This window comes from Cygnus olor, chromosome 4, assembly GCF_009769625.2.
Source record: "Cygnus olor isolate bCygOlo1 chromosome 4, bCygOlo1.pri.v2, whole genome shotgun sequence".
NCBI lineage: Eukaryota > Metazoa > Chordata > Aves > Anseriformes > Anatidae > Cygnus > Cygnus olor.
The window spans coordinates 50,351,598-50,376,179 of NC_049172.1; the positions used below are offsets into that span (position 1 = coordinate 50,351,598).

Genomic DNA, 24,582 nt, shown 5'->3' on the forward strand with positions numbered 1-24,582 from the left:
GGTGTACAGGTCTTTGAATCTATGTGCAAATTTTAAGGCTATAACTTTAAAACTTTAAAAATTTTTTTCATATGAACTCGATGATCAGGAGTTGTGGATTGCTGCAGCACGTTGAGACTTGAGTTGTTAAAAGCAGTTAAGGTGCTTGATCTGCCTCCATGGTAAAATGCTTTTGTTCTCGTATACCACCAAACTACAGCAAATGCAAACTCGGCAGCTTAGGCAAGCTGTGACAAGTGTGCACGTTGCATACAAACTTCTGTTGTAAAAGAATCTCCAGAAGTTCTCAAGGCTTTGTTGAGGAGGCACAGTTGAAGTACTGTTTGTTTCTTTTCTGACCACATCCCTGTGCTAACCAAGAAGAAAAAAGAATCGGGAAAGAAACAAAAGGTTGTGTATGAAAACATTGATTTCCATTTGGGAGAGGGTGTATATATATGACTTAAATTAGGGACATACTTTATTACTGTAGCTAAAGCTTGTAGATAAAAAGTACATTTTATCTATGGAAGTATACATAAACAGTGTGACAAGTTGAATTTTGTGTCAATTCCCCCCCCCCCCCCCATGGAAAAGGGGGAAAAATAGTTAAAAATCATTAACCTTTGAGCTGAATAGCAATTCTGAAGAAATATCTAGATTTTTGTTTTACTTTTAATAAAAAAATATAGCATTTTTTGAAATCGTTGACATCTCCATTAAGTGTCTAATATTTGTGTTTTTTTCCTTTTCAGTGTTTTATACTTCATTTGTCTGTGCTGTGTTTGGAGATCTTTTTCCGGTATTTGGCTGCACACCAGCTGACCCGTAGCTGTTTACATCTTTGTCTACTCTGACATCTCTACGCACACGTTGGAATCAAGGGGAAAATGTCTTGATGGATCCATCCTGAGTGTCATATGCTAGTGGTTCACATCGTTGGTTAGCAATGGCTTTTAAGTGGTAAGACCTTTTACAGAATTCTGCCATGAAACGTTCTCATGTCCATGGTTTTTCTTTCCTTTTTGCTGAGGTCTTTGTCTATATTATACACGCATCCAACTTTGAACTACTACTTCAGATGTTAGTTAACTGGATGGTAACGTGTTTGTGTTGTGTTATATAAGAATACTTGCTCTGATGTGGTATGGTATTGCATCTGATCATGGACAAAAGCGAATGTCTAGGGAAGAAGATAAGAACAGGGCAAACAGCCTTCCAACTTCCATTCTGCAGTTCAGGGATTTCCTAAGCCAGATGTAATTCCTGTACTTCTAGTAATCCTCTAATTGTACATTTAGTAATTCCCTCAGGTATTTCTGTATGTTCAGTAATTCTCTCTCAAGTTGTCTTTCATGTATTTGTGTGATCAGTGGAAATCTGACTTCTTGATGCTAATAGAATCTTCCCTTAGGATGCGTGGGCAAGTGTCTGAGCTCTGTCCTCTTGTGGATAAAGCCAGGTAGTGCAGCAAATTAGCAAAGGCAATCACAATTTCTTGTATGGATGCTCTTTTCTTTACTGCTCTTTATATAAGTATATGTTGTAAGTTGATCTGTAATGGTGTCAAGCACAGGGCAACTGCTGTGGATAAAGCACATCTGCGCTGAAGTGGATGCAGATAGATCTAACTAATCTAACACCTGAATCGTCCTTAGGGAAGCAGTAAGCAGTACCTCACATGATTTTCTATATTTGACTGATAAAACTGATAGACGATACTTCCTTCTGGTCTTTTGAGAACAGAAGGCATATTGGCATGACAGAAGGAAAATACTGAAATGCAATTATTTCTGCAGTATTTGCTCTGTGGACTTATGTATTTAGTACACTAAATATTCTACAGTGTTTTAATGTGGCTCTCACTTGCCTTTGTTGTATTGTCCAATGTATTATTCACAGGAGAAGTAAACAATAAAATAGAATTTGAGTATATTTGAAGTTCTGCATTGGAACATCTCCAGTGTATCATATTGCTGTTTGCCTTTGTTACTGCCTTTCATACCTGGATGTGCAACATACTGACATGCTTGACTTTCTTTTGTTAGAATTTTATACTGTAATGATTCTTTTCTGATATGTGCTCTTTCCTCTAGAGAGATAGCAAATATGTTGCTACAGAAGTCTTCTTTGAACATCCTTACCTTTCTGTTGCTCGGGGAGACAAGTATGTTTTTTTAGCTTGAGAACAGGAAATCCAGAGTAGTTTTCTTAAATGAAACAGAAAAAGTGATGTAGAAGGCTTGAGGACATCAGTATTAATTTCACTCTAAGTAGTTCTCTGAAGAGTGTTTATAATGCTTTGGGCAACTCCAATTTTACCTTACTTTTAAAGATTTTAATGTGTATATTATGTATAGGTGTCTATATGTTTACTTAGAAAATACGCTCCAGTGTCATTTGAACACTTGTTCTCGCTCTGCCCTGTTACAGGTGCATTTCTGCTGAACAGTTTTTGTAGCACATGCTTACTTACAATGACAAATGAGTCATAGAATGCCTAACACTTGACACTGTATGTTGTTCAAATAATGTGGAACATATGAGACACATCTGCAAGAAAAGATGAGAATGCTAACAAGGACACAGAAGAGCTACTTAGCCTGTAGAACGGGAAAGCTGTGCAGAGGTCTGGGGAGTGGGGAGAGGTTAGTGGTTGAAATTGTGTTGTAGGATTTCTCTTCTCTAAGATTCTCCAAAATTCAAAAAGTCAGGATTGTGTTTTTTTGACAACACCCAAAATAACATTCCTTTTCAACCTTCTGTAAAGGTTTTTCTTTTTGAACTAAATTCCATCATGGAGAACAGTTTTGTGCTTATTATGATTGATTTTTTTAAAATAAGAACAAATATATGGTTATAATAAAATCTTATGTAATCTACTTGTGTATTGAACATAATATAGGACACTATCAGTGGTGTTGCTTAACACATGAAATGAAATACATCTGGCTTGCAAAAGGGCGTGAATTATTGCAGATTTCTTTCAGAAGACTGCGTTGCTGAAAAGTAGTGGAGAAAGAAACTTTTGTGTCAGCCGACTTTGATCTTGGTTAACTCTGCACTCCTACAGCTCTGAAATCATTTACAGCTATCTGTGTGCACAGGCATCTTAATCTTATTTTTAGTATGTTTTGGTCAGACGACTATTTTATTGGTTATAGAGATGCTGCTCTTCTCCATGAACAGCCAGCCACTGTTTCCTCAAAGAATCGTCTTGGCCAGATCTTTAACTAAAGAGAAACAGCATGATGCAGAAGCAACTTGTGCGGTAATAAGAACCATGTTACACCTCAAATCTATGGTAATGTACATCTGTAGAAAGGAAAGGACAGAGGTCTTTAGGGAACTGGAAAATGCCTGTCCCTTGACTAGTAGGTAATGAAAACATACGATGTCTTTATACGAAACAAGTAGTTTACTTCAAAGTCGGGAAGACGATGATAGGCGTTTTTCAGAGTTTTGGGCAAAACACAAGCCATGCAGCTATTCTCATCTCTCATATGCAGTTACAGAGCTTTCCTGTGGAAGCATTAGTTCTTGGTTGTGCTGCTGCGCAGCAGGGTTTAAAACATCCTGCCTTTCTTTGCCCAGAGGCAATGGGCACCCCTTCAGGAAGTTTTCAGGAAGTCTTGTCTCTGCTCTCCGTAACTCTTCCTTAGTAAGTGCTTCAAAAACAAACAAATTCCCAAACCTACCCAAAACTAGTCCCTGATCCTTTAACTTCAGACACACCTTAAGGATTCAGGCTAAAATGCACAGTAGATCTGAAGGCATCATAGCTTTGTGAGAGAATACGCTTAATTTTAACCACATTTGTCTGGCTCTTCTGCACGAATTCATGGAAGATACTGTTGGTTTGGACAAAATGAGAATCTTGACACCCCTTTCTGTTTCCATTTGTACATAGTCGGCAGGCTTGAAAGAATCTTACTATATAAGCTTACTGGTGCCTGCTAATGTATATTGCATGTTGACCAGTCTTTAGAGATTTTCTTCCTGTTTCTTACAGCAGATTAATTTGAAAATAATAGATGTTTTAAAACGTTCATTATTTTAAAAAATGGAAAGCAGCAAAGTTTGTTTAGCACTATCTTCCTTAAGGAAGAAGTAATTCCAGCCTCAAACTTCTTTGAAAAAGAATCCTCCTGTCTTTCACTATGACACTTGAATTATTATTTAGAAAGCCACAGGTGTGGAAAGGAAGCAGACACTCTTCAGTCTTTCCAAATGAATGGAACATCAGTTTTTCTTTAACTAGAGGAAACTAGTGTTCCCAGGTGATCATGCTCAGCTATGTTTGTAAATTTCAGTGTTTGTCTTTCTACTCTTCAAAAGCAATTTTTCCCATATTGCTTCTTATAGGAACACTCTTAATCTCTCCTTCGGATTGGTGTAATAGAGTAATTCTCTTTCAAATTTAAATATTTATTAATTTTCCCCCTAAATTATTTCACAATACCTGTTAGTCTTTCATATGATTCTTCTGGTATTAGAATAATCCTGTTGAAACTGATGTGTGTTAGTTAAATGTATACTAACACTATTTTGTTTAAATCTGTTTTTCAGAGTTTTCTTTGATGGTGTGCCCAGCTGTTCTATGCATTTCTTAATTTGTGGTCTATGTAAAGAACTAACATTTTAAGGTGTTCTTCAGGCTTTTCTGTTGCCACCAGGGCCCTGTCAAAAAGTCTGAGCAGTTGAGCCTGTGTGAAGAAGCAGTGAAGGCACTTGCCTTCGTTGCTGTCATTTAAGGAAGGTCTGTCCACCCAGCTTCTGAAGCAGCACAATTGGTGTGCTGTACTGTGCGTTTTTTTACGACCTTGCTTGCTGTTGTGCAGTTTTGTAAAGTTCACTGCAACTGTAGGACTTGGTTTTTATTTATTCATTTTTTTGTCTCAAGCAAACCTGCCTGGGTGTGTATAAATGCATAAATGTTCCATATAGGATAAAAATGGATTTTCTTTCTCTTGGGTGGCTCAGCAGTTTGTTTTTGTTTTTAGCTTCCTTCATCTTCCCACGCGCTTTTTCTAGTGACTTTGATGTACTGAGAATTATTTATTCTAGCAGTGCATTTAGCAAGTATGTTTTGAAACACTTTTTTCTCTTTGCTTAGTAGAAATGTTTTTGGACCTTAACTTAGTACCCAACTTGTAGTTGGGTCTCTGTTTCATTTCAAGGATATTCTGACCTTCCAAATAGCCTGAATAAATGAGATTTCAGCCAGTATCTTATACTGGAAGTTCGTATTTCCTCACCTGTGCTCAAACTATGAAACCAAAGCTTTATCAAACAAATCTAACTTTACATTTTTATATTTACATTTTTATAGTTTCTAGAAGTGAAAGAGAATAAATTTGTTTTTTCCCTTTAGAAATGAATAGTCCCTCAAATTACTCTAGTTCTACCAAATCAGAATAAATACAGCGTTCAGAAATAGATGTTTTATGTTAAATATGAATGACATGTTACAGATAATTATAATGATTAGTTATTAGGTGAGTACATAACTATATTGTAGCTAATAACTACTACTTATATGTATAGATATTTATATACTAAACTGCGATACTGGGTTTCTTACAGACCCATATAGAGCTTCACTGGGAGCTTTTGATGCTGAATCTGGTGGTCTGATTTTATTGTTCTTTTTCTTAAGACAGGAGACAATGGAATACTTTTTTTAAAAAACAGTTGGACAAACAACTTTTTCAATGGAAAAAATCTACAAGCATTTTATTACAGAACATATTTATTACAAACATTACAGATCTGAAAAATTGTTACTTTTATACAATTTGTATAAAATACTTGCTCTAAATTAATAGCTGGTGTTCCTTTCATGTATTACGATAGTAAATCATGCTCGTATGTACTAACTGATAAGTACCTTAATTATTTTACTTTACCACTGTCTTGAATTTAATATAATCATTATGCCTGTAACAGATAAGGAGTGCATTTGTTCCTTTAAGACAGGTGGCAATCTTTCTGTAAGTCATAAAATGTTGGAGACTTCAGTCCAGAGTACCTATTACAACTCTATTTACTGTAAGAACTGATAGACTGGGCTGTTTACTATTTAAACCGAATTACATAGTTCTGGCAGCAGCATTTGTTCTTTCTGGTTAGCTTCAGATTACTAAGTGGAAATGCACTCAGGTTGTTGAGTGAAAAGAAGGGCAATGACATCTATATTTTATATAAGAACTTGGAGTGCTGTTGCTTTACAGTGGAGGAAGTGTTTTATTTTGAATTTAAAGAGGAAAACTGCTGCTATTCTAAAATCCAAGCTTATGATGAATTTGCAGTGGAAAAATCTAACAGTTTAGAGATTATTATTTCTGGCTTTCAGATGGAAGAGATAAAAAAAGGGAGAAGTTTAAAAGTGACTGTCCCTACATACTTGTGAGCAAACATTAAATATCTAATACTTTTGAGATATTTTAAGAAAATAGTACATTAGTTTTAACTACACACATCTAACTTGAAAAGGTTACAGTCACACAGATGGCATGTCTTTGTGTGGGAAATAATGATCAGTGACTTACTTTAGCTACTTATTGCTGAACAAAGGTAACTTAAGAACGTTGTTTTTTCTATTTATTTCTAGTTTTAATATTAACCAATGCATCTTGATCTATAGTTCTACATATGTCTGGTATTGTTGTCTACTTATTAGAAAGATTATGCTAGGAAATTTTATGTACAAGGACTATATATTATATGAGGTTTTAAAAAACACTGGTCTTAGCTAGAGTAAATGTGATACAAGAAAAATGTACTTCTTGGCTTTTCACTAATTACACAAACTTTAAAAACAAACTGGGCTTTTGAGGACTTTGTTTCATTGAATTACGCCTTATTTTCTGGTCTGGTATTTCACATGCAATTCCTTTTTCTGAATCTTCCTAAAAGTAGTTTTTCTAATTTCAATTAATTTGTTTAGAATTAATCTAATACATCTTTTTTCCCATTTGATTGTAATTCCTTCTTCCTTTACCGACAATCTGTTTCAGAGATTACTTTTGAACCAAAGAACAGTAAGTGGCCAGCTTCTGTTGCATCTGAACCAGGTGATTCACAGACGGTGTCTTACACAGGAGTTTGATTTGTGGAAAAAAAAAAAAAAAGTGTTTAGATTTCTCTAGTAGACGAACTTCCAAAGTGTGACTTGTCATTCTTGTCTGGGATGGAGGGGTTGGCTTGCTTATTTTAATAGCTAATAAATATTCTGAGTAAAATATTTGTTTGCTGTTGGTGGCCGTCCTGTGTATTGTTTTTGTCTTTGCCCATGAAAAAAACATTGTACTAAGTAATGCAACCATTAGTCAAGTCATTAAAGACAGATAGAACACAAGCTAGGGAAAAAAAATTAGAGATGAATGTCTATGTAACCATTTCATGAAAAGAACAATGTAAATACCAACCTGAATTACTTTTACTTCTCCAAATAATAACTTAATTACCTTTTTCAAGTGTGGAAATATGATAGTCACACTCTTGTATGTTGTGTGTAAGAGTTGCAATGGAAGGGAATCCTTTCAGGTAGATCCTGCTTTTTCATTGTCATACTAAGATGCTGCTCACTACTTGTGGAAGGAAGTGGGGCAGTTGGAGACTGTGCTGTTAACAATTTAGAGATTCTTGAATAACCTTAGGCTTTAATTCTGCTTGTATGGTAACAGTACTTTCAGTGGACAAACACCTTTCTGTGTTTAAGGTTTTTAGTTTCCCTGAGTAAAATGCCTTTTTATTTTCTATATATTTTTTCCTGTCATGATTAGTCAGCACAGAATAAATGAGGCTATATATTGCCATTCATATCTTTTAGGGGCAAACTTGCAGGTGGCTTTTGGTGTATCTAGCATCCTGAATACAGCTCTAGCATTTGCTGAAAATATTTTGTCAGCACAGTGTTGACAATTCTCTGCACATAGAGAACATTGCTTTATCAGTACGAGATTGATTTCTACAGGTGAGACTTGACTGAGAGCATTATTATATAAGGTATACCTTAATATATATATTAAAGTGTGTGTATATACCTTATACACCTTAATACTGTTAATAAAGCATTTCTTAACAGATGGTGTACTGTAATCTGTAACTACAATTATCAGCATAACAAATCTAGCTCTATAAATACGAAACTGGGGACAAACCTGAAAAGAATTAATGGCTTACAAATGGAGAGAGTCAAAGATTGTTTTGGTTTGGTTGAAAGTTTTGGCTGTCAAATGTAATACTGAAACTGTCTTACATTAGGTATCTAAGAAACAAAATAAATATTTAACTGAATACAAATCTTCATAAACCAAATAATAAAAGTAAGCTCCTTCACTGGGAACAGTCTTCATATGTTTAATTACTTAGAATGGCAGGTTTCTGATTGAAAGTACTTGGACTGTTATGCAAGTAATGTAGGCCTAGTTATAAAAGTATTTGGAGATAATACAAACTTTCAATTAAGTTCTGTGCTTCACAGAAATTACATTGCTTGAGCGAGACGGTTCTTTAAGAATTACTGATGTACAAATCTAAAGCGTCTTTTTATGTGAAGAACTTACTGAATAGTTCAGAGGAGATCGGTGAGAATTATCAGAGGTCTAGAAAATATAAAAGATTAAAAAAAAATCTAAAAGAAAACAGATTAAAAAAAGATATAAAGTCAGTTTTCAAACAAATGGAAGACTGCTGAATTGAAGTGTCACTGGTTATTGATGGCAATGCTCAATAGGGCAGTGAAGTATGAGCTAAAACTGAAGTTAAGGACATATATGGGATATGCTTACAGTAATGAAACAAAATCGATAGGCTGGAAAAATTGTAGACCCTTCCATGCTGCTGGCAAAAATCTGTGAAACCTATAGGTATGAGTCACAGAGTATGAGTTGGGGCTGGGTGTATAGAATGATGAATTGAGGAGCATCTTGAAATCTTTTTTTAATTCATATTCTGTAACTAGATGTCCTTTCCTGCTGGTACTTACTCTGATTGTTTAGCACAAGTGAATAGCAATATAGATAATGTGGCATGTGATTGTAATGACTGAATGTCAATTATTTCAAATTTTATAAAGCCTTCAAACAGTTGTGTCCTGAATATCAATGTAGTTTCCAGCTTTCTGTTAATTGTAATTTTTTCATGAGATTTTCAACTTCCCCCCGCAATTAGTGTCCTGTTCTAAATGATACTGGCGGATCTGTGTGTCTCTGGGGAGACTATTACGTGGGCGCTTGTGCTGACATGCAATCTCCTCCTACTTACAGCAGAAGTACTCACAGATTTCTTTTGTCAAAGAGAAGAATCAGGCTGGTTGTCTTTTACGAATTCTTCTGGGTTGCCATGATGTAATTAGTGCCTTCTCCACTAAGCTGCTAAAATTTAGTGGGGTGATATCACAACATGTCTTGTCTCTCTTCAGTTCTAATTTTTGGTTGTATGTAGACACATCTGTAGAGTTTTGAAAGTTGGATTGTAAATTAGTTGTGATCTGAAAGTGTTATCAGTAGCTTGCTTTGGAGAGGTTAATATAATCTTAAAAGTATCACATGATTTATTTTAGAAGAATAGATCATATGCAGCATATCATGAAGAGTTACAAAAATAATTTGTAGTACCACTATCTGCAGATTCTGCTCTAGCCTATATTTAGGCTGCTTGTATAGGAAGTGATTTCATTTTTCAAGCTGATTTGTATCAAAAATAAGCTTTTTTTTACACCTCTGTAGTAAATTACAGTAAGTGTATGGTATGAATGACATAAAGCAGACTGTGTAACTATATATATTCCTAGTTCCAAGAATCATAGAACTTCTTGGGTTGGAAGGGACCTTAAAGAACATCCGGTTCCAACCCCACTGCCATGGGCAGGCACACCTTCCCACTATATCTGGTTGGCCAAGGCCCCATCCAGCCTGGCCTTGAACCCTGCCAGGGAAGGGGCATCCACAGCTTCTCTGGGCAACCTGTGCCAGTGCCTCAGCACCCTCTGAGTGAAGAATTTCCTCCTAATCTCTGATCTATGTTGATTCTCTTTTAGTTTAACCTACCCCACCTTGTCCTGTCATTGTCTGCTCAAGCAAAAAGTTGCTCTCCATCTTTTTTATAAAGCCTTCTAGAAGTATTGGAAGGCTGCAGTAAGGTCTCCCTGGAGCCTTCTCTTCTTCAGGCTGAACAGCCCCAGCTCTCAACACTTCTTCACAGGAGAGGTGCTCCAGGTCAACACTTCGTGGATCAGAGGGCTTATGATCAACTTAGTTTATGTATTTCATATAAATGCATATAAAATTACTTTTTTTCAAGATCTAAATTTACACAAGAAGCAGTCTTATATGGGAGGGAAAACCACAGAAATGCAGCTATTGAGCTTTCTGATTTACCACTAATTCATTACACCCAGTATTAAAAGTGGCTTTTTTTATTCTGTATGATACAGGCTTGCCTGTTCTTGGAAAGTAAAACATGTAAATGCACATGCTGTATGTATCATTTGGTGAAGGGTCTGTTGTTCATTAGACTACTGGCACACAACTGTTTGTGTTTCTGAGCAATGTATGGGGACGACCTTTAATTACCAGTAGCAGTTTCCTCATGTTCTTTGAACAAGACCTTTTATAAGACGGTCCCTGTTGAGATTGTCTGAAGTATTCAACTGCAGCAAACATGGTAGTTCTTTAAACTAGAGAATTTTGCATCATCAAAATTAGGCATATCCGTCTCTGTTGCACTTCTAATCAGCTCTCATTTGCAAATTACTGGCTGAAGTGTTGCACTTTTACCTGTTTGGTACCTAATCAATATACAAGTCCTCAACATAGCACCAATTCTCAGAAGTGTGTGTTAACAAATAATGGATGGTGGGTGCTGGAATGGCCAAGAGTAAGAATGAAGGCAGAACGAACCGGGCCTTACTTAAATCTAATGCTGTAGACCTATGTATCAAGACAATTTGTAGACTTTGCAAGACAAACCTATTTCAAGGAGGTTTTCTCTCTTCTGTATATGTGTTTCTGGTTTCCAAATACAATATATTTGCCTTCTCAAAAAAACTGTCTACAGGCAAGATGTTTCTAGTGAACATAGCTGCCACAGTTTGTTACGTGAGACAGCAATGGAGACAGGTCTATGGAACAAGCTCGCTATCAAAACGTGGAACAAATTGTGGAAGAAATCTGAAACTACTTCTGTCTCTGGCGTTATTTGTTCATATAGGATCCATTAAGCAAGCTTAACTTTAAAATAACACAAATATTTGACTGTAAGGAAGTAAATGGAATGATATAAATACTTGTTTCATGCAATTACCTTGTTTGTTTTTACCCCATTTGAATGTTACTAGCCTGGTCTGTATAGCAGAGCACAGAAGACATACACCAAAACCAGTAAAGCCTTGATCCAGTCAGTCTGTGTGAAAAGGGGAATTTCGAAGTGTAGATAAACTTTCTGTGGCTGTGTTTCCCATTTTTGCAAGGGAAGAACTAAAATAAGTTGGAGTAGGTGAGCACTATGTATGTATACCAGTACAGAACTAAGTATTTAATCTAGTTGTCCAGGGGATTTCCATTGGTATTAGGAACAGATTGCCCTGTCTCATGTGAACTCAGCCTGCTCATTTAATTAATGCAAGCTATGGTGTAGAGTCACAATGGAAAAGAAAGATAATTTCCACAGGTCAGCAGCATTTTAAACATAACTTCCTTGTATAAAATATTAAGCAGTAAACTAAGATTAGGTCAGACTTGGTAAGGAAAGCAAGTGGTGCTATATGCACTTCCAGAATTAACTTCTGGAATTACAGTGAAGATTATTTTGAACAGCAAACCACAGATTCTTTTCTTAGATGTTAGACTTCTATCCTTTGGGAATAATTTTAAAGGTTGGCCGTTCTTTAAGCATATGTTTTAATGCAATGCTAGAGAAAATCCTAATGGAAGCAGCAATGACAGCTGTGAATATAGCAGTATTTGTGTGAGAAATGCATGTTGCACCATTTTTTAGCCTTATATAAGGCTAAAAATGTATTTGTATGCTCGTTCTCTGCTCTCTTATTGTCTGTGTTCTGGCTTCTCTGTAGACAAACCAATATGAAAGACTGGTAACTCTCTTCCATGTATATTTTTATTAAGCATGTAAAAAGCTTTGGGTAAAGGTTTTCAGGTGTTTTGTAGCACACCAATTTCATAGTAGTTTTGCCACTATTCTGAGTAAGAGATAGTTCCTTCTCAAAGCCTTTGTTTTTAAATGCTGTTTTTTTAATGACCTTTGCTTAGAAATATCAACATTCTGCTTGTCATCATTCATTTTGTTTGTTTTATATGGGAAAAGATCTGGCCACTTCCATTGTCGTGTAATGGTTTGACGTCTTCTGTTGCTGACTGAAATGGTGTTCCTACTTGCATCTGAATGGGTATGATTCATTGTAGGTACTGCTCTGGGATTTGCTTTGAAAATGTAAGTTCTTATGTGAAGAAAATCTGCGAGTGGAAGAAATTCATAGGTTTGGAAGATCTTGTGTGATATGTCAGAAGTCAGAACAAGCAAGTGGTTAGTGACAGGAAACCCAGATCATTATTCTGACCGAGGATTATAAAAGCAGTGGAATAAACAAATACCTTCAACTTCTCAGGAACTCCTAATGTGTTCAGGAAGACATTGTATTCTTGTGTGCAATTTCAAGATAAGAACAGCTATTACCTAATACACAGATGTTAAAAATTTTGGGGCTTTTTTATTGAACAGGATAATGTTGCATTCAGTCAGTGAACATAAATGTTGTGCTTTATGTTCAGCTTCTGATTGATTTACTTTGTCAAATATTTTATTTCTACTTGTGGTTGTGTTCTTCTAATGCTAAATTAAAGCCAAGCTCTTAAAACAAAAAACAACAGCAAAACATAACCCTTAGAAATCCCCAACCTTCAAAAGAAAAAATCACAAGTCACTCAAAGCCCAACCTCCCATACAGAGCGAGTACAGCTTAAGTCAATGGGGAAAAAAAATATTGAAAGGTGACAGATGTTTCTTACTTCAGTCTCTCAGAAACCTGAAAGCTAGATGTTCTTTCAGAAAAGAAAGGGTACAACTGAAACTGTTTGCATGTCCACACTTAAAATGTCCACACTTAAACAATCAAATTGTTGAAAAATTAAATGGCTTAGATTTAAACTATTTTTATGTAAAAATATAGCTGCAATAAATTTACTCTGATAACAGATTGCTTACTGCAAAACTTATACATTGATTTGTCCCTGCTTATTCTGGTCCTTAGCATTTTTGCTGCCAAGTTCCATTAATTAAACTGGACTGAGGAAATCATTAATGCTAAGAAGCTTGGGAACTAACTTTAAAATGATGCTTCAAATTTTATGAAGGACAACATCTTTTTTAAATTTTGATTTTTAAAGGAATTAACATTGCATATGTCAGGTTTTTGCAAGCAGTTAGTCCAAACTGCCAGACAGTGAGATGACTCCACAGTATCACAAATAAACCATTTTTCCCTTGTTTTCCTTTATGCATACATTTTTCTAGGTTATGTTCTAAGTTGTCTATCTAGTTTCTGTACCTATAGGCAAAAAACAAGTGGCTGTTAAGTTATAGTTCTAAAACAAAAAGATGACTTCTCATTTTAAAAGAATAATATACATCATATATAGAGAAAGAAATAGGGTTTGTCCTCCCTGCTCCTGTGGTCTTCTGTGCAAAATTATGGCAATGTCCTGTCAATTGGCTGACAAGCATAGAGTAGGTATCTGGTAACTCTCATGAACTTAATTCAGTTAGTTTAATTTACAGGCTGGACTGCCGGTTTGATTTCAAGCCCTACTGTTTTATTCTGCTTTCAGTTATATATCTTTGATCTTCATTGCAGGGGGAGAGAGGGGAGAAGAGCAGATTGTTTTCCTTGAGAGGAGACAAATTCTTGCAAATCGAGCTTCTATTCTGAGATTGAAGGAGGAAAAACTTCCTGTACTTTTCTGTACTGAAGTGCTGTAGTAGCTGCTCTATTTCTGTAGAAGATTCACTCCCACTTGAAGCAGTGATGTTCAGTTTGAATTGGCCGGTTGAAGAAAACAACGTGCACCACATAAGGATCATTACTAATAACATGCCCAATAGGGGACCAAGGGTGCGTAGCTGAAACCATTCAGCTGAATAAGGGATGATAATGTTTCTTGGAGACCTGCAGGCTGAGGTGGGACACTGCATGCACTAGGACAATTCTTTTCTTGTAAAGGCAGAACTTGGACCATCTCTGTGATACAGGGTCTTTGCTGTTCCAAAACTGTTTTGACACAACCTCTGGTATTACTGCTCCAGCAGGCGGCGTTGTTTTATGCTTTTTTTTTGGGGAGGGAGGTGTTCTACCAAGATACTTAGGTTGCTGAGGAGCTGGGATAGCATAAGGGCTCTTTGCCACCAGGAGATGCTCAAACCCCATCTCTGCGCTACTAAAGTGAAGTCTCTTAAGGGGAGATCCTGTTTCAATGCCAGAATGTTTGCCGCGCATGCTGTCAGCTTGCTGGCACAGAAACCCCTCCAGTTATCTCCCCTGCTATGCTGGTTGTACTATTCAACCATTTTGCACTATAGTTATGGCTAAGAGTTCTGGCAACCACGTTACTGCCACACCACCAAGCCCACCCAGACTTGATTTCTGCTGAAAGCTGAGCATGCTGTGAAGCCAGCAAGCAGTGGAAGGAGGCCAGCAGCCGGTCCCCCACAAACCCCACACACCTGTGGACCTAAAGCTAGTCTGCTGCTGAGGCTGGCAGGGGGAGGACGGAGCAGTGCTGTCCTGCTTTTTCAGGCAAGGCTTTTTCAGACAAGCCTGTTTTCCCATCATAAAGCAGGAGCTGTTGTGTCATGCGAGTGTGAGCTGATTCCAAGTTTAGTCTCATTCCCATCAAGAAACCTTTTTTTCCTTCCCCCCCTAATATAAGTCCCCTACTGTTGCTTATCCCTACATAAGAAAATAGTGCTGCTCCCTGAACCTAAATAGTCTTCATCTAAAGTACTAACAATGCTGATCTACCTCCAGATTTGGTAACTTGTGTTGCACTTTATTCTGCGGCAAAGGCCAGAGCCTTGTTACGCCCTGTCTGTGCAGTAATCCTGTTGAGGCAGAAGGGCATCGCCTCTTTTTTTCCTTCCTGCCAAAAGCTAAGGACCTTTCCTGCCAGTTTGTGTCAGATATAATGGAAATCTTTTGTCCTCCGTGTGACAGCAGGTGGAGCTGGGATGGGTTTGCTGTAGCTGGGTAGGAAAACTTTAGAAGCGCTATATTGCAAAATGAAAGGTCTGTAGAGCATATTTGCTAGTGAAGATGCTCATGAAATGAACAGCAGTGTATTTATGATAGGCTCTAAGACATCTAGGCTGTCTTCTAAAATTGTACTTTCTAGTATGTTTTCTACTTCATAGATATCTCAAGTTTAAGTTAAGCTATTTTTTACTATAGTTATTGCTAATTCTAGAAATTTTCTCAATATGTGCACTCAAGACACAAGTAGTCTACTGCTATATCGATCTTTCTTTCATTGATTGTGTTCTGTTTCTTCAGTGTTTCTCATTAGGACATTCCCACATCAGCAGGTTAACCTGCTTCAACAGAAGTCCTGGATCCCTGCTGTGTCCCCCCGCCGCATCCCACACACCCCGTCAAACATTTTTACCACTGGTCTTTTGAAAGGTCTAATCCAAGTGGACAGTGCTCTGAGCGGCGTTGTTTTGCTCTAATCACTCATTACTTCTTGAAGTCCAGTATTTTTGCATGTTTCATGATCTGTTCTTACTCCTTTCTAATGCAAAATTGTGCTGATACGGATTCCTGTTAGTAAGGACTGTGAAGCTCAGATGTTACCTTCTCTCTTGTTATACCACGAGTTATGAAATTGCCAGAGGTCAAGCTTGAATGACCTCACCAGACCTGTTGATGCAAGACCACAGTCTTTTTGAATGCAATACGTGTAGACAGACATCAAAGGACTTGCAGTACTGCAAATAATAATTCTATAGAAGCATGAGTATCCTGTTGTTTTAATGGATTTAGAGGTTCCAGAATAAGATTTTAAAATTACCAAGTAAGGCTGTTTTGCCCTTTTCAGTTTAAAGATAAATTTGGTTATGACGATTATAAGAATTATCGTATGTCTTCCCTGACAGTTCAGTGAGTTGTCTGCAAAGTTTGCAGCTTGGATTGTATAAAAACCACAGTTGTACAGTGCAGTGTTTAAGGAAGTTGACAAGAGCACATGAGAATGGGAGAGAGGAGTGCATGTGGACTAACATAGCCAGAAACTTAAGGTTTCTCTTTGTTTTGTTATTTATAAAGGCTACTTTCATAGAATGTAATGAAATACCGAAGTCCTGGAGTTAACCACTGTCCACATGTAGCCATGTATGCATTGCTCTAACTGTTTTCCATAGAAATCTCCTCAACTGGCTGCTCATGGCTTGGATGGGTGTATGCTTTGCTGGGTAAAAAACTGTCTGGGTGGCCAGGCCTGAAGAGCTGTGGTGAATGGAGTTAAATCCTGTTGGAGGTTGGTCACAAGTGGCGTCCCCCAGGGCTCAGTACTGTGATCAGTTCTCTTCAATATCTTTATCGATGATCTGGATGAGGGGATTGAGTGCACCCTCAGTATGTTTGCAGATGACACCAGGTTGGTTCTGAGTGTGATCTGCTTGAGGGTAGGAAGGCTCTGCAGAGGGATCTGGGTAGGCTGGACCCCTGGGCCAAGGCCAACTGTATGAGGTTCAACAAGGCCAAGCCCCGGGTCCTGCACTTGGGGCACAACAACCCCATGCAATGCTACAGGCTGGGGGAAGAGTGGCTGGAAAGCTGTCCAGCGGAAAGGGACCTGGGGGGTATTGGTTGATAGCTGGCTGAATAGGAGCCAGCAGTGTGCTCAGGTGGCCAAGAAGGCCAACGGCATCCTGGCTTGTGTTGGAGATAGCAGGACCCGGGAGGTGATCGTCCCTTTGTACTTGGCTCTGGTGAGGCCTCACCTCGAATACTACCCTCATTTCTGGGCCCCTCACTACAAGAAGGACATTGAGGTGCTGGAGTATGTTCAAAGTAAGACAATGAAGCTGGTGAAGGTTCTGGAGAACAGGTCTTGAGGCTGAGGGAACTGGGGTTCTTTAGTCTAGAGAAAAGGAGGCTCAGGGGTGGCCATATCGCTCTCTATAACTACCTCAAAGGAGGTTGTAGCAGGGTGAGGGTTGCTTTCTTCTCCCAAGCACCAACTGATAGTACAAGAGGAAATGGCATTAGGTTGTGCCAGGGGAGGTTTAGGGTGGGTATAAGGAAAAATTTCTTCACTGAAAGGGTTGTGAGGCACTGGAACAGGCTGCCCTGGGGAAGTGGCTGAGTCACTGTCCCTGCTATTCAAAAGACGTGTAGATGTGGTGTGTAGGGATGTGGTTTAGTGGTAGACTTAGCAGTGCTAGGTTAATGGTTGGACTTTACCTTAGATGTCTTTTCCAACCTAAATGATTCTGTGATTCTTAAAAGTTACACAAAAACTATCCTGAAGAAAAAGCCACAAGTTTTTGGATACATGTGTTACATAATCTTATTAGTTTATCAAGTTAAATCTTGAAATATGAGATAGTATGTGTGGCTGGTGATTCTTGTTTGTGTTTAAATCCTGTTATTTAGAAGGCTGTTCTGTTTGCTGGAGGTGAAATGTAATGTCAACCTTTAGTTTTACTTATGGCCAATTCATGAATGTCACACTGCATGTAGAAACATGTAGAACTGTGCATTTAACAGAAGTGATGCACTAAGCACTTTCTGTCCCACACCGTGTCCACATGTGTAATAAACCCTGCAAAGTGTAGCTGGGAGCACTTTGGTTTCTAGTTTGAACTTTTCCGAGGGCGTTTAGGTTAGGTACTGCCCTTTCCTTTGTAAGCTGTAGTTTGGCAGGTGAATGGCTGGAGGAAGCATTCTCAGTCTGATGAAAGCATCTGAATTTTTCTTTTTCCTAAATGCCAGAAACTGCAAATTAGGTTTTTGGCAAGACTTCAAGAGTTTTAAAAAAAAAATCTATAGGAAACAACACTATTATGAATAAAATGATTGCTTAAGTTTTTAATGACTCAGTCTTTTGTAATCAGGAATTATCTTTGTGATATCTTATTACTTTTTCTGAAAACATAAAACACTTCTGAAAATATATTCTTTGTAACATTTTGTGTTAGTAGAAAAAATACCATGAATGAAATTATTATAAGGACAATTCTTTGCTTAATCTCCAGATCTTTCACTGCAGGAAATTATATTCTAGCAATGTATCTTTTATGATAAGGTCAGGCCTTGTAGATTTCTATATTCACTTACAAGGGAAATTTAGACTAACTTGAATATTTGGGGATTTTGATGCAGATTTGAATGCTAAAGATAGCACCCATTTTAATTCTGCAACTGAATTTGGTAAGTGTCTTAGGTGGCAATTTCAATGAACTTGTACCAGATTTCTCAAGTTGTGATATTAACTGGGTTTAACACGTAGTGTGATAGTATAGTTGGTCAGTAAAGGATTGACAGCTTAATCCAGTTGAGCAGTCCCTCGTGAGCATCAAACTACTGGAACTCTGACCTGAAACAGATTATCTACATTTAATAAATTTTAAAATATTTTTGTTTCCTTTTAAAAAGAGCTAGATACGGTGGTGAATTTGAGATTAAATAGTTTCTTTTAAGGAATATATAGTAGTGTGGCGTACTTTACGCTTAAGTTGGGTAACTGTGAATGCATTCAAAAACATCTTTGGACACTGAGCTGCTTTCACAAAACTACCAGAAGTGTTCAGGCTACCACCGATACTCATTCAGAAAGAGTATCTGCAGATTTCGTCTGAGTGATGGCTACAATCTTCAGTGAAAACGAGGTGGGAATATTATTTAGTAGTGTGTTTGGATCTCTAAGTCTGGTAAATAAAATAATACTTCCAATCGTACATACTCCCAAATGTAGAAAGCATTAAGGTATGCTTTTCGGTACACTTTTCTATATTTTATTCCCCTGAATTTTCTGCTCTAAATGCAAGGCATCTTTCATAATGGCTTCTCTAAACTAAATATAGAACAATGTTTAAACTTTCTCCCAAATGAAAACAAAAAGCTCAGTTATCCCTAGGGCTACTTATCCATATGGTTTAAAGTGAAAGTTTGGATAAAATAAGACAGCTTGTTTTTGTACTTGGTGTTTTCTGGAAGGCGGTTTGAGTATTTTAAGTAGTAAATATAGCGTAAGAGGCCCTGGAAAATTGATAATTTAATAAGTTTAATAAGTGTTGGTAACTTAGTAGCTAGTAGTTAACACCATGCGAGAATGCAAATGGTTTAAATTGTGGTGCTGCTAGACACTGTTTATAAAGCTGGTGCGTAGACTTTTTGTAATGATAAGTGTTATCTTTCAAATGCAGATGAACACTCTCTGTGCACTTCATGAAAATTAAGAGCTATTGAACTCCGTCAGATACAAATTTGAAAATACACTGTGCATTTTATTAGTGCTTAAAATTGTTGCAGCACTAAAAGGGTGTTTAATACAAGCGAAGAATTTAATGTACGTCAGTTAATACACTGGCTTGTTGTTGTTTGGTTTTCTTATCAGTCTGTACAGTTAGACGTCTTTAAAATCTGCCTCTGAGCAGCTGGCAGCTGACGTGCTGGTGCTGGCACCACCCAGGTTGAACATGACATCACTGGGAGAAGTAGTGCGCGGAGTCCACCTCTGCATTCAAGGAAGTTACTGTGGGAGCACCGTTCTGTAACGCGCAGCTCAACTGCCGCACTTAGTCAATGCTGAGCGTGCAGAAGGCAGGGAAAAATGGAATTTCTGAAAAAAATTGTTCCCACTGTTGTTTCTGGAGATGTTGTGCTGGATGTTGGAAGTACTGTCCGTGAAAGCTCGCCAAGGCTGCTGAAGATGAGGCGTGTCAGTCTGCTTTCACTGGGACAAACAATCGATGAAGATGAGGAGATGCATGATTTACATCCTCATTACAGTATGTATCCATGTCATTAACCTGATAAAAACTGATTACTAAACTTTCTTTGGGTCATGATTGCTTTGCTAAACTGATGAATTTCTTAATAAGACCTTTTATCAGAGTCACTATGATAATGGTGTTTTTTAGGTTTAGAGCTCCCTTATAGATGACCCACTATCATGTTAATGACTTATTTTAAAGCAATTTTACAGGATTTCTAACGTGCTCCTTATTTGTGCATGCCTGTGATTGGGGGTGGAAGAGCAAGGGCCATTTTGCTTATATTAAAGGCAGGGGAAAAAATCTTTGTCTAAATACTACAGTGTAATGTGCTAATAAAAAGAAATAGAATGAGTTAATGTTACTTTTTCAGACAGTTCAGACAGGTGGCAATGGAAAACCTGTTTTTCTTGGTTTTGGCCTTTGGATAAAATGGTAGGGTCTCGAGACTTTATGGTCTTGGATAGTGTTAGCAATCAGATGCAGTTTTTACCCTTTGCTATGGGATGGCTCTTTTCATGAGTTAGCATGGTCTGAAACTTACCTTTATGCATCTAACTGCAAAGATGAGAGATGATGACACCCATCTCATTGAGTGGTGAATTTGTAGCCTTAACTATGGAACTAATTTGGTGAGGAGTGGGAAAAAGGCTTCCTTACAGAGACTCTTCTTAGCCTTTCTGATTGTAATTTTTTCATTTTTTTATTCATCTGTGTCATATGGATAGAGAGAGCAGGGACAATTTTATGTTAGACAGGAACAGTTTTTCTGACAAACTGGAACAAGTCGTAATGGCGCACACTATTGAAGACTGTGCAGAATAAAGTCTGTTAAGACTGTTACAGCCTTTGTTTGAAAGCTGATCAAAAACTTACGCTCTTTTAGCCTGGTTTGTGTCTTCGTTTAAATTTGAACGTTATACAGCCATGAAGTTTATAGTTGGATATCACTGAGGTGCACAGCTCAAATATCTCCATAGGCATATCTTACCAAATTTGCTTTTATGTTATACTATATGTATTCTTTATAACTCATACTTCAAAGTAATGCTTTATTTCAAATATTACAATTTCAGTTATAATTTAAGACAAACAGAATTGTCTTTGTGCAAGCTAAAAGAAAATGCTATAGGCTGAAGCTTGTAGTCAAAACAGATACCTTCATCTAACCTTGCTCAACATTTTATCGATAGTTGAGCAAATGAGGGTAATAGACGGAGAATGCGCTTATCCTACTGTTAAAGATGAATTCTTTTCTCACTCATTAAATATTTGTCAAATGGCGATTACTAGGAAGAATTTCCACAAGTCAGTAGTGCCTGACGGATATCACTTAATAGCGTGATGTCAACATGCACGAAATGCAGACTTAGTCTGTTCTGGGATCATGCTTTTACAATAGCAGATAGTAGCTGAATCCTCTTTAAATTATCTGCTTATTTCTATTTTTGTGTCTTGGTAATGGAATGAACTGCTCTTCTGGAATAGAGCAAAAGAACCACTGTGTTTACCAGTTGGGTATACTGCAGGAGGCAGGTGTCAACAAAACAGGTAATAAAACAATAGAATGATTTAAGAAAAAAAATTGTAAATATTTATTTGCTTCCTGTCAGCAGATGTGGTGTTAATATACCACAGAACTTAGTATGATGAAGCTGTTCAGAAGCTTGACAGGTTTTTAAAGCTAAGGTTGTTTGTACTGTAGATATGTTTGAATTTGGAAGGGTTTTTTTTTTTTTTTACTTTTTATCCTGTTCGTTATTACTGGCGTTTAGGAAAGTTCTTGTATTAATAAGAATTTAGGTGAAATTTTGAGTCTGACAACCATTTAAAAAGTATTATAGAAGGTCCTTAAAGCCAACAAACTACTGTTGCCAGCATCTGAAGCATAAAAGCACTATTTTTGATAATACCACTCAGTTGGGGTTGTTTGTGTCAGATCTAAACATTTTATATGGAATTCAAGAGATGAAGTTTTATTTTTAGGATTAAGGCATATTTATCAGTATTGCCTTCCAAAATGTGCACTGAATTGCTTTGTACATTGTTTTATAGCAGAAAACAAGGCCTTAGAAATGTGTGCTCTGGGATATGTCTTTTAAAATACATAATATCCATCAGAATACTTTCAAGTGCTTTTTAGAAATCTCTCACAGCTGTCTGTTTAGATTTATTGGATTATTAGAACACTAGGAAAAAACATCTCACTTGCTAAAGTACTTGCATATGATTTTACACATCACAACGTGTAGTAAATGTGTATAAAAGAATAGGTAGTAATTTTAAATTTGCTGCAACTCTTTTAAGAGTTGGCGTGTTCTCCATTTTAAAGCTTTCTGTCACAATAGTCTCTACAAAAAAGCTGCAATCAAAAGGAAACAAAAAGATGAGCTGGAAGATCCAGAGAAAGTATTTTCATACTGATGATTACAAAAAAAAAATGTACAGGCATGTATGCATACAGACATATATCTGTAAATGATTTCATATTCTCCTTGTTGTTTGCGGTGTTAAAGGAGGCAAATACCATGACTGTTCTGCGTAAATGGGCAAACGGCAGCTGTACCTAAGCTTGTGAAACGTGTACTTCTGGCAGAGCTGTGCTCCGGCTGTGTTGTAGGGCAGGGCAGCTAACGCCGTGGAACAGGTGTGATGGGGAGCCCTACAAGTCAGACCTGCAATAACCACCTAAGAGCTTTTAAAATTTGTCAGTGAGCAAGTGTTCTCACTGCTCACAGTGTCCACGTTATTTCCGTGTATGTAAGACCTATCTCCTTTTGCAAGTATTAATCCTGTTTCCCTTCAAATGTCTCTGCTAGGGAGTCGAACGTAAGCTGACAACAATGTGTTTGGTGGGAAAGAAATGAGCAGTAGAGCTGTAGCTGCTTCAGGGGGCTGGCAGCAGGGGCTGGGTAGACACGACCTGCCTCTGAGCGCTGCATGCATCCCTGGAACACCAGCAGCTCTGCAGGGCACTGTCAGCTCCATGGTGCTGCTCTGATCAGCCTTGTACGGCAGAGGATGACCGGGAGGCCCAGCATCTACCTGCAATAAAAGTCAGTTTGGGGATCCAGGTTCTGAATTTCAGTTAGAGAAGGCTCAAGTGGTTAGTAGGCAACTAAACACGAGTGTTGCTTTTTTTCCTCTCCTCCCTTCAACCTCTGCTTGCTTCTTGTTTACATTCAGAGCCTGTTCCATAATACTGTTCGGGATCTAGAATGCTATTTACATAAAAATCTCTAATCCTCTCTCCTGTTTTCTTATCACACTAGATAGTATTGTTTTCCTTGAGTAATGCCCCAGGGAATTTTTCTATGTATATTTTCCATAAGTAATAAGAAACCTTTCTTAAGTGCCTCTGGAGCCTGCTCTTGCTGCCCTTTGCAGCAGAAGGTAGGGGAAGGGGATTTTGTTTATTTTTTATGAGTGTAGCTTTACAAGCAGATCAGGCTGACATAATAGCTTGCTGCCAGTGAGAGGGGCCATCTCGCTCCCAGCTGTGCAGCCCTTTCCTATCTCCTCTCCAGCATGGCCTTTTGCTAAGCTGATTGATTTGACAAAGAAAACAGCCTGGCATTTGGGGGGTGTGATGGTATTGAGATGAATTGTTGAGGTGAATCAGCTCATCAAGGGCTTCTTTGGTGAGTAGTGGGGGCAGCACTGGATGTCTTGCTATCGCCACAAGTGACAGTCATCTTCTGGATACCCCTTCTGTTTAAAATGTATTGATATGTGGGAAATGAGCTCTTTAATATTTTAGATAAATGGAAACAAAGTAACTCTCCAGAGGCATCATCACTGCACTTAACATAAATTTTTTCTTATTGCTGCTTATAAGCCAATACAAACTGCTCCATAATTCTGACCGCTCAGTAAATGTTTAAGTAATGCTTGCTTAAGACAAAGTCAACAACGAGCTGAAATGAAGTCCAGGATTATACAGCAAATCTTTTTTAAAAGACCTGATTTTTTTTGTATACTTGGCTGCACATCTAATATACTTCCAGCCTAGTTGTCTGTTTCATCTGAATAATAAGCACAGATGAATTCACAGTGGATACATTCCTTGCTTCCTCCAGTGTATGCTTGTTTGTTCCTTACCAGGCACTTTACATCCTTCCAAAGGGCAATGTAGTCATTGTAACTTACTGCTTCTTTCAAAGTGGGTGTCAGAACAACTCCAAAGTATGCCTCCAAGGGCTGTTTCTTCATACCTAACAGGTACTCATGTAGCTTTCATGAGGCAGCAATGTATTTGTTTTCCTCTGAGATACGGTGAGCAGTGTTTACAATTTTTTGTATGCCATCATAGATTATCTCTGCATCATTTTCAGTGCAAAGGTATAGCCGGTAATACTTTGCTCTGATTTTATAGTATGTTGTTTTCTAGACTTGAAGCACTCAAAAGGTTTTCTGAGGCTTAAGTATGTTAATAGAGGGTTTTATATGGCAGCTGAATCAATGTAATGTCTCACTGCTGTAGAAAGGAGACTGTATCCTTGCACCTGTATAGCTGTACTGTGGATTCACTGGTGGTGGTCCTGGTGCAAGTCCACCCTTGGTGAGACAGTTCAGCTTGTCAAACCAAGA

General features: G+C 37.7%; 1 protein-coding gene across 8 annotated transcripts in view; it reads left to right on the plus strand.

The window, feature by feature from the left end:
- FRYL (FRY like transcription coactivator) overlaps positions 1 to 24,582 on the plus strand; it is a 172,266-nt gene that overhangs the window by 12,233 nt on the left and 135,451 nt on the right. For all 8 annotated transcript variants that reach the window (XM_040556796.1, XM_040556799.1, XM_040556800.1 and 5 more), the window contains exons 2-3: positions 735 to 942; positions 19,614 to 20,007. In XM_040556796.1, coding sequence (XP_040412730.1) covers positions 19,830 to 20,007 — 178 coding nt within the window. In that variant the 5' untranslated portion in view covers positions 735 to 942; positions 19,614 to 19,829. The remainder of the gene's footprint in view (positions 1 to 734; positions 943 to 19,613; positions 20,008 to 24,582) is intronic.